The sequence below is a fragment of the Syngnathus typhle genome, linkage group LG3 (assembly GCF_033458585.1).
Source record: "Syngnathus typhle isolate RoL2023-S1 ecotype Sweden linkage group LG3, RoL_Styp_1.0, whole genome shotgun sequence".
Classification (NCBI taxonomy): Eukaryota; Metazoa; Chordata; class Actinopteri; order Syngnathiformes; family Syngnathidae; genus Syngnathus; species Syngnathus typhle.
The window spans coordinates 15,530,525-15,545,177 of NC_083740.1; the positions used below are offsets into that span (position 1 = coordinate 15,530,525).

The 14,653-nt window shown below is 46.7% G+C and overlaps 1 protein-coding gene across 1 annotated transcript in view; it reads left to right on the plus strand.

Annotated features, from left to right (window-relative positions):
- Nucleotides 1-14,653, plus strand: part of LOC133151130 (uncharacterized) — a 65,626-nt gene that overhangs the window by 24,889 nt on the left and 26,084 nt on the right. Inside the window, exons 2-3 of the mRNA XM_061273896.1 lie at nucleotides 5,599-6,164; nucleotides 6,244-7,216. Of these exons, the coding sequence (XP_061129880.1) occupies nucleotides 6,623-7,216 (594 nt within the window). The 5' untranslated portion in view covers nucleotides 5,599-6,164; nucleotides 6,244-6,622. The remainder of the gene's footprint in view (nucleotides 1-5,598; nucleotides 6,165-6,243; nucleotides 7,217-14,653) is intronic.

Consider the following 14,653-nt stretch of genomic DNA (forward strand, 5'->3'; position numbering starts at 1 on the left):
TCTCAGCATAAAGCATCTTCCCATGGGCTCACCACCTGTGGGAGGGGCCAAAGGGGTCGGGTGCATTGCAAGCTGGGCGGCGGCCAAAGGCAGGGACCTTGGCGGTCTGATCCCCGGCTGCAGAAGCTGGCTCTTGGGACATGGAATGTCACCTCTCTGGCTGGAAAGGAACCCGAGCTGGTGTGCGAGGCAGAAAAGTTCCGACTAGATATAGTCGGACTTGCCTCCACGCACAGTTTGGGTTCCGGTACAAGCCCTCTCGAGAGGGGCTGGACTCTCTTACACTCTGGAGTTGCCCACGGTGAGAGGCGTCGAGCAGGTGTGGGTATACTTATTGCCCCCCGGCTGGGCGCCTGCACATTGGGGTTCACCCCGGTGAACGAGAGGGTAGCCTCCCTCCGCCTTCGGGTGGGGGGACGGGTCCTGACTGTTGTTTGTGTCTATGCACCAAACGGCAGTTCAGAGTACCCACCCTTTTTGGAGTCCCTGGAGGAGGTGCTGGAGAGCGCTCCTTCTGGGGACTCCATCGTTCTACTGGGTGACTTCAATGCTCACGTGGGCAATGACAGTGAGACCTGGAAGGGCGTGATTGGGAGGAACGGCCCCCCGATCTGAACCCGAGCGGTGTTCTATTATTGGACTTCTGTGCTCGACACGGATTTTCTATAATGAACACCATGTTCAAGCATAAGGGTGTCCATGTGTGCACTTGGCACCAGGACACCCTAGGCCGCAGTTCGATGATCGACTTTGTAGTCGTGTCATCGGATTTGCGGCCGCATGTTTTGGACACTCGGGCGAAGAGAGGGGCGGAGCTGTCAACTGATCACCACCTGGTGGTGAGCTGGCTCCGATGGTGGGGGAAGATGCCGGTCCGACCTGGCAGACCCAAACGTTCTGTGAGGGTCTGCTGGGAACGTCTGGCGGAATCCCCTGTCAGGAAGAGCTTCAACTCCCACCTCCGGCAGAACTTTTCCAAGGTCCCGGGGGAGGCGGGGGACATTGAGTCCGAGTGGACCTTGTTCCGCGCCTCCATTGTTGAGGCGGCCGACCGGAGCTGCGGCCGTAAGGTCATTGGTGCCTGTCGTGGCGGCAATCCCCGAACCCGCTGGTGGACACCGGCGGTAAGGGATGCCGTCAAGCTGAAGAAGGAGTCCTATCGGGCCGTTTTGGCCTGCGGGACTCCCGAGGCAGCTGACAGGTACCGGGTGGCCAAGCGGAACGCGGTTTCGGCGGTTGCTGAGGCAAAAACCCGGGCGTGGGAGGAGTTTGGCGAGGCCATGGAGAATGACTTCCGGACGGCTTCGAGGAAATTCTGGTCCACCATCCGGCGTCTCAGGAGGGGGAAGCAGTGCAACGTCAACACTGTTTACAGTGGAGATGGCGTGCTGCTGACCTCGACTCGGGACGTCGTGTGTCGGTGGGGAGAATACTTCGAAGACCTCCTCAATTCCACCGACACGCCTTCCATTGTGGAGGCAGGGCCTGGGGACTCTGAGGCGGACTCTCCAATCTCTGGGGTTGAAGTCACTGAAGTAGTTAAAAAACTCCTCGGTGGCAAGGCCCCGGGGGTGGATGAGATCCGCCCAGATTTCTTAAAGGCTCTGGATGTTGTGGGGCTGTCATGGCTGACACGTCTCTACAGCATCGCGTGGACATCGGGGACAGTGCCTCTGGATTGGCAGACTGGGGTGGTGGTTCCCCTCTTTAAGAAGGGGGACCGGAGGGTGTGTTCCAATTACAGGGGAATTACACTCCTCAGCCTCCCTGGTAAGGTCTATTCAGGGGTGCTGGAGAGGAGGGTCCGTCGGGAGGTCGAACCTCGGATTCAGGAGGAACAGTGTGGCTTTCGTCCTGGCCGTGGAACAGTGGACCAGCTCTTCACCCTCAGCAGGATCCTCGAGGGTGCATGGGAGTTCGCCCAACCAGTCCACATGTGTTTTGTGGACTTGGAGAAGGCGTTCGACCGTGTCCCTCGGGAGGTCCTGTGGGGGGTGCTTCGGGAGTACGGGGTACCGAGCCAACTGATAAGGGCGGTTCGGTCCCTGTATCACCGATGCCAGAGTTTGGTCCGCATTTCCGGCAGTAAGTCGGATTCGTTTCCGGTGAGGGTTGGACTCCGCCAAGGCTGCCCTTTGTCATCGATTCTGTTTATAATTTTTATGGACAGAATTTCTAGGCGCAGCCGAGGCGTTGAGGGTGTCCGGTTTGGGGACCTCAGCATCGCGTCTCTGCTTTTTGCAGACGACGTGGTGCTGTTGGCTTCTTCAGGCCGTGATCTCCAGCTCTCACTGGAGCGGTTCGCAGCCGAGTGTGAAGCGGTCGGGATGAGGGTCAGCACCTCCAAATCCGAGTCCATGGTCCTCGATCGGAAAAGGGTGGAATGCCCTCTCCGGATCGGGGATGAGGTCCTGCCCCAAGTGGAGGAGTTTAAGTATCTTGGGGTCTTGTTCACGAGTGAGGGGAGGATGGAGCGCAAGATCGACAGGCGGATCGGTGCAGCGTCGGCAGTAATGCGGACTCTGTACCGGTCCGTCGTGGTAAAGAGAGAGCTGAGCCAAAAGGCAAAGCTCTCAATTTACCGGTCGATTTACGCTCCTACCCTCACCTATGGTCACGAGCTATGGGTCGTGACCGAAAGAACGAGATCCCGGATACAAGCGGCCGAAATGAGTTTTCTCCGCAGGATGTCCGGGCTCTCCCTTAGAGATAGGGTGAGAAGTTCGGTCATCCGGGAGAGACTCGGAGTAGAGTCGCTACTCCTCCACGTTGAGAGGAGCCAGATGAGGTGGCTTGGGCATCTCATCAGGATGCCTCCTGGACGCCTCCCTAGGGAGGTGTTCCGGGCATGTCCCACCGGGAGGAGACCCCGGGGACGACCCAGGACGCGCTGGAGAGACTATGTCTCTCAGCTGGCCTGGGAACGCCTTGGGATCCCCCGGGATGAGCTAGATGAAGTGGCTGGGGAGAGGGAAGTCTGGGAGTCCCTCCTGAAGCTGCTGCCCCCGCGACCCGACCCCGGATAAGCGGAAGAAGATGGATGGATGGATGGATGATCTCAGCATCTGTACCACGATTAAGTCACTGACAACATTCCTGCAGAGCATTCAGAATCCGAATTAGAATCAGCTTTATTGACCAAGATGTGCATGCCAAACAGGGAATTTGACTTCGGTTGATTTCAGCCTCTGTACAACATTTAAGTGAGTGACAACATTCAGGTAACTAACATTTAAGTGACGAGAGCAGGATGTTATTGCACAGTGATGTCTTGAGTCTCTATGAGTGGTGTGAGTTCATCAGAGCGACAGCCTGGGGGAGGAAACTCTGTCTGCTGGTTTTGGCGTACAGCGCCCTGTAACGCCGTCCGGAGGGTAGGAGTTTGAACAGAATGTGTCCTGGGTGAGAAGGGTCTGCGGCGATGTCACTTTCACGTTTCCTGGTCCTGGACAGGTAAAAGTCTTGGATAGATGAGAGGTTGGTCCCGATTATCTTTTCCGCAGACCTAATTGTCCGTTGCAATCTGTGATGGTCTTGTTTGGCAGCCGATCCAAACCAGACAATAATGGAGGTGCAGAGGATGGACTGGATGTGTGTAGAACACGTGTTAAACTCAAGGCCCGGGGGCCAAATACGGCCCGCCACATCATTTTATGTGGCCTGCGAAGACAAATTATGCATCAAATTCATGTCAATATTAAAATTACTAATTGTTTTCACTTTCAAAAAATAATGATATTGCTAGTTTTTCTTAGTCTCTGTTTTGAAAGCTAGTTATTCATCTAGTCTTTAGTTCAGTCAAACTAGTGTTTGTTGTGTAGCCTACACTATATATAATCATTCGCACATTTATTTGGGTTGGCAATTTCAATGGCCATCCGAAGGAAACTATGACTGATGCGGCCCGCGACAAAAATAAGTTTGACACCCCTGGTGTAGAAGGTTTTCAGCAGCTCCTGTGGCAGGTTGAACTTCCTGAGCTGTCTCAGAAAGTACAGCCTCTGCTGGGGCTTCTTCCGGACAGTCTATGTAGCCGGTCCATTTCAGGTCACGGGAGATTGGGGATCCCAGGAACTTGAAGGTGTCTGTGGTGGGAATAGCATTACTGAGGATGGTGCAATGATTTGTGTGGATTAATGCATCCAACAATGGAACATTTTGATCTCTCCACTTTGACATAATTGAGTTGTTTGGAGTACAAAAGTCTCCCCGAGTAATAAACATGGCTGATTTGCAAATCGGCCTTTGTTTATTACTCGGATTTCCATTTGGCAACACCCATTACCTTGTTTGGTTTGTTCCGCTCCAACGAATGTGATGTAATAGGTAAAAATACGAAATAGAAAACGGGGAAATCCGGACAGAGTAACAAAAAGCCCCCCAAACGATCATAAAAGTATCTTTGCAGCACCTGGAGGGATACATTACATTTGTCTACACCAGGGGTCCCCAAACCTTTTCCTGTGAGGGCCACATAACTTTTCCCTTCTCTGATTGGGGGGCCGGTGTCAGTTTGTAACAGAAAAAGTGTGACGATCGTAGGGGAGCTTAAAAAATTTATTATTTTCCAGAAAGCCACACATAACCAAATAACGGTTATTTAATAACCCTTTCCAGGTTCTTTACAGAAAAAAAGTCAGGAAACAAATAACACTATTAATGAAATAATAACTAAATAACCCTCTCTGAGTTCTTCACAGAAAAAACAGTAAATAAATAATAACTAAATAACTCTCTCTGGGTTCTTCATAGAAAAAAAAGCCATGGAACATTAACTTTCTGTAGTGCCATGCACAATCTTAACAGATAAAAGTTCAGCTCAGTTGTCAGAGCAGAATATCTCTGACACATATGAGCAGTCTCTTAAAGTTCTTGTGTTCCTTCCTTATAATCCTTTTGTAGGTTCCAGTAGGCTTGTAGACACCGTAGTTTGGTGACCACTGGTCTACACTCTCAGAGACTCAAATGATTTTAAATGCAAAAAAAGTCGAGTTTCATGAGGTGAATTCAAATTCCAAAAATCTACTTACTGCCTTGTTTTATAGGAAGTAAGATGCATAATAATTTCTCCACGAGCGCCCAGTCATAATATATGTAATATCGCCTTGTCTCCAGCTCTGTGGCCTAGTGGTAGAGTGTCCGCCCTGAGACTGGAAGGTTGTGGGTTCAAACCCCGGCCGGGTCATACCAAAGACTATAAAAATGGGACCCATTGCCTCCCTGCATGGCACTCAGCATTAAGGGTTGGAATTGGGGGGTTAGATCACCAAATGATTCCCGAGCGCGGCACCGCTGCTGCTCACTGCTCCCCTCTCTCCCAGGGGATGGATTAAAATCACACGGGGATGGGTTAAATGCAAAGGACAAATTTCACCACACCCAGATGTGTGTGTGACGATCATTGGGACTTTTAACTTTAACTTACAGGACGTAACATACATAATAACTTCTCCATGAGGGCCCACAGTAATAATGTGTCGTATCTGTGCAGTCAAAAGATTGTGACAACACAGTTCTGTACTATACAGTTCATTTCAAAGGAACATTGTGGATGAAATTTGAAGTGGTAAAACCGTTTTTCTGCTTTTCACCTCACAGTCACCCTGTGCATACAGAATAATTTGCATCTTGCACCCTTAATTTGGAGTCCAACCTTCTCCGGCACCAAAGTTACCAGAGGGACCCTTTTCACATTGGACCTGCTGCGGATGCCACTCCAATGATAATACTTGGATCAGACTTACATTCATTGGTTAGCTCTTCTTCCTTGTGATGATAATGGTTGGACTATAGCTGATGCAGCCACAACAGGCTGACTGCTGAGTTATCCCCTTGTCTCATCCACCTCAATTTCCTCAGTAAACTGTATTTCTAAAAAAAAAAAAAAAAACTCCAACTGCAAAATTTGCCTGCTGGAATGTATCATCACAAGCCCCAGTCACAAGGCCCACAGTCTTTCTTCAACATGCCAAAGCCCGATCATCATCAGCAACATCCAAATCAACGTAATTCCCCTGCCTCGAACATGCTGTCTGACTTCCCATTTTCTCGCCCCACTCAACTTCCTGATGAGCTGGAATCAGCGCTGGCTATTCGTGGTGCCAGGGACACGGACCGTCGCATCACTGATCACACAAGTCGGCCAAATCAACGTCAGAACCAAGGTACAGTGTCCGTAACCAGTCAACACGGTGGCTACTGTTCAACGCTGACTTCTGATAATCAAACTAGTAGTCGTCGTAGGCCAGACTGGTCAAACTTCCAACCGCCATCTAAATTGTTTGTCAACTCTGCATCTGATGACACTTATAACTCTCAGAAACTCCAAGGGCCTCACCAGCTTGCTCAGAGCAGCCGAACTGGACCAGCTGTTGCAAGCTGGGTTTCAAGTGGCTCATCTTTGTCCCAAGGCAAACCACCCAATAGTGGTGCTGGAGATGGCCAGGGTTTGTATACACCTGAAAGTGCAGGAAGCATCTTGGCAAGCTTTGGACTATCAAATGATGACCTTGAAGTGCTGAGTCATTACCCAGATGATCAGCTGACCCCTGATACTTTACCTTTTATACTTCGTGATATACAAATCAACAAGTCGGACAACCAAAAAACAGTGTCACGCAAGATGCAAGGCAAGATCCTTTCTCCGTCAAACACTGCCCAACAGATAGATCCCGTTTCATCTGAAGTGCCGAGTCTTTTGACAGTGACAAAGACAGCAGGAAAAGTCATTGACTACGGCCATGCCAGTCGGGTTGAGGACAATACAAACAAGCAGATGTTCAAAAGAGAGAAACTTTCAAGTGAAGGAGTGGTCCAGATGTTATCATCTGCATCTACATCAAAAGTGGAAAAAGCAGAAAAACGGCAAATACGTTTGGTACACATGGAATCAGGCAAGCATGGAGACCGGGACTATCGTAGGACAAGTGGTGGCCATCAAAAGAGCAGTCTTTCACCTCGTAGTGACAGTATACCATCTAAATCTCGTATCATTGACAAAGACTACAGGCGCAACATATCCAAGCAAAGGCTGTCATCTGAATTGAGGAGAGAGACGTACTCAAGGCGATCTCGTTCATCTTCTCCTGGCACGAGTGGGCACAGCATCCAGAAGACAATCCCTGACTCTATCTTTATACGTGATTGCTCTGGCACAAGTCCAAAAGTGTTTCCTCATACCTGCTGCCTGTGTCACATTCAGTGTGATCATAACAAGGTGAGTGTAACCATTCTCTTATTAAAGGTTATGTTAAAGGAATGTGTTAATGACGTGCAACTGTGCTATTATTACAAATAATTTCATGCTACAACAGAATTGTTTGTGATTGCGTGTGAGGGTCCTCAATAAAGATAATGGTCGTCAAGGAAGATGCGCATTGCTGCAGAAATACCGTTTTTTTCCATGTATAATGCGCAAAATTTAACTAATTTATTGTCCTAAAATCTGGGGTGCGCATTATACATGGGTACAAAAAAAATAAAAATATGATACGGAGGCCGCCATTACAGATGCGCTTTCTTCTCTGCTGTTCACTTCAAAGACGCTCCATACGAATACAATGCTCTCGTATCAGACGCTTGGTCGATCACCTGCTCGTTTGCTGTCACAATGTACCCTACACAAATCCGAAACATTTCTTCGCTATCGAGTTTGCTAGCGCATGCGCAGTGATACTGACCGGCAGAATAACATCCGGTTGTTCCCAAAGATGATCTTTTTTCTGAAATAATTTTACGTTTACGGACGTAAGTAGGAGTCAAAATTTGGGTGTGTATTATACATGGGTACAGGCTTTTTTCCAGCATCATCATGCCATTTTTAGGGTGCGTATTATACATGGGGGCGCATTATACATGGAAAAAAACGGTAGGTCTTGAGTGAGCGAGACTCGCTCCTATTCACCTGAATGGAACGGTAAGGTGTGGATTGTGAGAGTATTTTTACAAGCACCACTATTTTTTCCATGAAAATCATAAATATGATCACAAAAAGCCATAAATCACAATATACCAGTTTGAAAGTTTAGATACCTCAGATAAAAAAAAAATGTTTTAATGTGCTTGAGGAAGCCAAGGAAAGATAGTAAAATCTCTAAAAAAAACCATCAAATGACAGATTTACGACATTTGCATTATTTACATTTAGGCCTCGGGATCAATAAAGTACCGTATTTTCCGGACTACAAGGCGCACCTAAAAACCTCAAATTTTCTCAAAAGCCGACAGTGCGTCTTATAGTCAGTTGCACCTTATATATGGACCAAATTCCGGCCCACAGGCCAAATGCGGCCCGCGTCTAAATTTAAACTGGCCTGAAGCATTGTGTCATAAAATCAATCATAAGTAGCCCGCTAAAGACTATGAATCATGAATCAAAAAGACTATGGGTCATTATTTTGTGATTATAAAGTAATTTGTTGCGTCTGAAGTTGAAATAAAAAAGATAAAATGGAGATTGATTTGATTTGGATTAAAAATCTGACATGATGCAACCTTGGCCTGTTTACTGCAGTCACAAACACCAATATCATCTGTTAGGGTGGTGCTCACTCTAACCTATTTTGCAAGAACCACACTGGAGACAACCAAGTCATTTTAGACACCTGCAGGTGGAGAGTCCACTCGTCGCTGTGCTTACAGCGATGGTCGAAGGGAGGTCTGACTCAGGCCTCATCAGGTGCATATTTATTGAGAGAAACAGAGTGGGGTTGAAAGTGGGGGTGTGGGAAGACAGGATGGGGTGAAGCCCCTGGCCTGCTGATTAAAGCATAGCAGGGGGTCTTTTACGACGTTGTGTACATTCCAGCATAATCATACGATGAAGATATTCTGTAAACCCTAACATCACCCTTCTCATTCATACAACAATAACAACAATAAAACAAACTTAATACATCTAACAAATAATTCATTCAACTTTCATAAAATTGTTACCGTTTTTTTCCGTGTATAGTGCGCAAAATTTTACTAATTTATTGTCCTAAAATCTGGGGTGCGCATTATACATGGGTACAAAAAAAAAAAAAAAAAATTTTTTTTTTAAATTTTTTTTTTTTTTTTTTTTTAAATCTCAATGATCGTCACACACGCAGGGAGGCAATGGGTCCCGTTTTTATAGTCTTTGGTATGGTCTTAACTAGGCTGGATGTAATTTTTTTTGTTGGCGTTGATTTCTCCGACTGCCCGTAAACGCACCACCGCGCTTCGTGCGCGCACGGGACAGCAAACGAGCAGGTGATCGAGCAAGCCTTGTCTGATACGAGAGCATTGCGGTCGCATGGAGCGTGTTTGAAGTGAACAGCAGAGAAGAAAGGCAAAGTGTTGTGAAATAAAATGCACAGAACGGATGCGCAAGACACGTCAGCTATATAAAGAGCGAGAGTTGTTTTCTTCCTATTAGTTTCAATTCACAGTTTAATTAGCAGTTTCAATCAGCAAATAACAAAATGCGTATTACAGGTAATATTTTATTTCACAACACTTTGCCTTGTTCCTTTGGTCTCTGCTGTTCATCCTAAAACACAAAGGCGCTCTTTAAGCAATGCGACAGTGAGCGCCCGGCGCGCTGCGGTTGCGCGACCGCACCAAATTAAGCTCCCTGCGTAGTGCGCACTGAGGTCCACTTAAATTTTAGAAAGTACATCAGGACTTTAAAAATATCTTCTAAATTTCAGCGACGGCTCTGTCACAATAATCGATCAGCCCGGTGCAGTTGGGCGGTCGGCGGCGCGCTACGGTTGAGCGTTCTCTCGCACGCTCTCCCTCTCGCTCTCTCTCGCTCTCGCACACAAGCAAACCGGATATCATACGGAGGCCGCCATTACAGATGCGCAGAACGGATGAGCAAGACACGTCAGCTATATAAAGAGCGAGAGTTCAGTTCTCTACCTAAATCCGTATTACAGGTAATATTTTATTTCACAACACTTTGCCTTGTTCCTTTCTTCTCTGCTGTTCACTTCAAACACGCTCCATGCGCACGGAGCGCGGTGGTGCGTTTACGGGCAGTCGGAGAAATCAACGCCAACAAAAAAATGACATCCAGCCTAGTTAAGACCATACCAAAGACTATAAAAATGGGACCCATTGCCTCCCTGCGTGTGTGACGATCATTGGGACTTAAAAAAAAAAAAAAAAAATAATAATAATAATTTTTTTTTTAAAAAAAAATCATAAAAATTGGGTGCGTATTATACATGGGTACAAGCTTTTTTCCAGCATCAGCATGCCATTTTTAGGGGTGCGTACTATACATGGGGGCGCACTATACACGGAAAAAAACGGTAGTTATTATTTTAATCTTTAACTTTTCTGGTAGTGCAATTGACAACAGATTCCCATTTGCAATATCAACCTATCTGCAAAGGATATAGTAAAAGATATACCGTTTTTTTCCGTGTATAATGCACAAAATTTAACTAATTTATTGTCCTAAAATCTGGGGTGCGCATTATACATGGGAACAAATTAAAAAAAAAATTTTTTTTTTTTTTTAAAGAAAATCATGGTACAACAAAACCAGCAACAGGACTGACCGACAAAGACGTGGAACAAAAAGACAGGGTGACATTACCAAAGACAGGAACAGAAACCAAACAGACATCATGACATCATCCGATGGTGAGCGAGGGGCAGACAGGACTTAAATACAAAACATTACATTGATTGAGGTGACACAGGAAGAGAGGGGCGACGCGAACAGAAACTATGGCAACCTAGACACATAGCAAAACTGGGGACGAGACATGACAAATCTCCCTCGAAATAAAACTTGAAATCACCTTTCTTCTTGTTTGTTGTCAATCGCGCATCGCATTCAGCCATCTTGCCCAACACACTTAGTAAAATTCATAATTGACGACACATCGTTTGATGCGATGGTGCAATCCTTGATGGTGTGTTATTGTCAAATATTGTTTGTTTTTTAATCTCCATCGTGGACCGGACGTCATACGGAGGCCGCCATTACAGACACGTCAGCTATATAAAGAGCGAGAGTTCAGTTCTCCACCTATTAGTTTCAATTCACAGTTTAATTAGCAGTTTCAATCAGCAAATAACAAAATGCGTATTACAGGTAATATTTTATTTCACAACACTTTGCCTTGTTCCTTTCGTTTCTGCTGTTCACTTCAAACACGCTCCATACGACCGCAATGCTCTCGTATCAGACGATCGATCACCTGCTCGTTTGCTGTCTGTCACAATGTACCCTACACAAATCCGAAACATTTGTTGCGGCTCCGAGTCACGACGAGGGGCAAGTTTTGGTTTCCAAGGGTGTTTTTATTCCTCTGCAACGTCTCTCCCATACAGACCCGCCTTTTTCACGTCCGCACGCCTTTTTCACATGCGCGCACGGAGCGCGGTGGTGCTTTTAGGGGCAGTCGGAGACATCAACGCCAACAAAAAAAATTACATCCAGCCTAGTTAAGACCATACCAAAGACTATAAAAATGGGACCCATTGCCTCCCTGCGTGTGTGACGATCATTGGGACTTAAAAAAAAATAAAAAAAATAAAAAAAAATTAAAAAAATTCATAAAAATTGGGTGCGTATTATACATGGGTACAGGCTTTTTTCCAGCATCAGCATGCCATTGTTAGGGTGCGTATTATACATGGGGGCGCACTATACACGGAAAAAAACGGTACTGTAATTTGAATTTTAGGTGACGTCAGTGGCGTGGCGCGGCGGTTGTTTGCATAAAGGACAAAGGTTCGATCACGGGATGACGAAAATGACTACCGGCCCCACGTACTACCGGCATCATTAGCGGCTTTGTTTGTAAGTGACACGGAGGACGAAGAGTTTGAAGGATTTAATGATTTGGAGTGACACAGAAGGTTTGAAAAACTAATATGGCTTTTACGCACACTCAGTACTACTCTCCGGAGCTCTCTTTCACCTCCGTGGATTGAAGTTGTTGGCCGGCGCTCGGCCGGGTGGCTGTCCAGGGATGGTGGATGGGGCTCGGACATTGCTTTTACGCACGCCCGGTCCTACTCTACGGAGCTCTCTTTCACCTCCGTGGATGGAAGTCGGGGGCCGGCACTCGGCCGGGTGGCGGTCCGGGGACGGTGGATGGGGCTCGTACATGGCTTATACGCACGCCCAAATAAAGTGTTTCGTCTCTACTAGCGGCACTTGTGTTTGTCCTTGTCTGTTATTTACCCCTTTTTTTGTAATTCTGGCACTTGTTTTATTCTTGCACTCGTATTATTCTTGCACTCATATGCGCTGCTGTGACAAGTGAATTTCCCTTCTGTGGAATGAATAAAGTTCAATCAATCAATACAATCAATCAAGTGATCTGCCAGGTTGATCTGTCGAGTGCCAGAGTTTCAAGCTGCATAGTGTTGATGTTGGATTACTAAGAGCTGGTGTAGTCCTTAAAGCACCGCTTTTGCCCCCCAACAGAGCGCTTTGCACCTCCCGGTTGGCCGTAGAGGACTTGGCGGGGCAGACGGTCGCCAGGCATACGGATGGTGTGTCCAATCCACCGAACATGCTTCTTAGCCACGGCCGCGATCACGGCGATCTTAGTGCTTCAGGTTACGGTTTTCAAAAAATTCTGCGGCGTAGGCGACCAAAGGATGATGAGGCTTTATTGATGCGGGTGTGCAGTTCAGTATCAAGGGAGCAGCATGAGGACAAAGTGGAGCCAAGGTAAGTGAAGTGATCCACTGTGTTGAGTGGAATGCCATTTATATGGAAACTGGGGGGTGAGGAGGTAGCGGTAGGGAGTTGGGACATGACTTCAGTTTTAAGCACTCGAGCCAAGACACAGCCCTGCTTCACCCCAACATTCACCTTGAAGGGCTCTGACTGCAGTCCACCTCTGAGCACTTTGGCTTCCATCCCAACATGCAGCCGCTGGAGGAACTATACGAGAATTATAACACATGAAGACCCGTTTAGCAGAGACACCACTGAAAAGGGAGAGAGTTCTATCTCAACTGAGCCAGGAGAGTCAACAACAATGGCTTGACCTCGTAGAAAATCTAGACATGACTCAAAACAGCAAAAGGGCATGGTCAACCATTCGTAGACTAAACTATGAGAATAAACCACCTCAAAGTATAGCAGCATCCAAATCAAATTGCTCACCAATTGATTGTAAATGGCTGTCCAAATAAGAACACCATCAAAGGAAAAGGCAACAGGAGGAGATGAAGGCAACCCTCTTAGATGGTAATGGTTACTTCCTACCCTTTTCTCTAGAAGAATTGGAGAAAGAAATCAACCAGTTAACAAGGCTGCAGGAATAGATGGGATCCCAAATGAGTTCCTCAAACACCTTGGACCCAGGGCAAGACAATGACTACTGTCCCTTTTTAACTCATGTCGAAGAACAAAGAATATCCCAAAAAAGTGGAGAAAAGCCAAAGTAGCTGCTCTTCTAAAGCCTAATAAAGGCCCAAACAACCCAGCTGCAGCGTATGACACCGTCAATCACAGAGGTCTACTTCTGAAAGTGTCCAAAATGCTGAAAAATAGGACTGTAGTAGAAGTAATTAGAAGTCTCATAGAAAACCGCAAATTCTATGTAGAGATGAATGGCGTCAAAAGCAGATAGCGGATGCAGAAGAATGGTCTACCACAGGGTTCAGTCTTGCTATTCAATATATACACCAATGACCAACCTTCTCCAGCAAATGTGCGCAGATTCATCTATGCCAGGCATGTCCAAAGTCCGCCCGGTGTGTATTATTCCACCGTAGGGCTGTTTTTATCCCAAGCTAACTTTTTCAATACATCATACAACATGTAAATCCAATCATCCATCTTCTAATGCAGGCATGTCCAAAGTCCGGCCCGGTCTAAATTTAAACTGGCCCGAAGCTGTGTGTCATAAAATCAATAATAAGTGGCCCACTGGCACTGGCGCGGGGACCTGCGCGCCCCGAAGTGGGCCACAGAAATGAAACTCATCCTAACGGGAACGCGCACATGAGCCAGCGCTCATGATCGGTTGCGAGCGTGTCTCCTCCGTCCCTTCCCAGTTCACGCGCACACAAGTGTCCGTTTGCAAGACAAGTGACAGACAATTCCATTCCACAGACAACACCTCATTTAAATGTCCACACACGAAGGACTAAGGCGACGCTAAAATCAGAGATGCTGCAAGTGACGCTGCACGGGGAAAGGCAAAAAAATCCCTAAAAACTACTGATGAGAGCTGTCTACTTCGTACTAACTCTACACCAGTGTTTCCCAGCCTTTTTCCATATACGGCACATCTTTTAATTGAAAAAAATCTTGAGGCACACCACCGCCAAAAATGTTAGAAAAGTGTTAGACCAGGTTCTATATTAAAATTCCAACTTTATTCACTTTGTTCACCTTATGCTTACCATATTCACCCCCTTCACCCCCACTTCCACTATGCTTACACAATTCAACCTTTGACCCCCACTTCCAGTGTGGTGGCCATCTTAGATTGACCCTGAAGTGCCCCCGAATGAACTCAGAATGACCCGGAAGTGCCCCAAACCAAACCGGCAGTGTCCCAAATCAAACCGGAAGTGGCTCAAATAAACTGGAAGTGACCTTTTCTAACCGGAAGTGACCCCAAATTAACCGGAATTGCCCTAAATAAACTGGAAGCGACCTTATTTCAACAAGAAGTGCCCTAAATAGCTACATTTA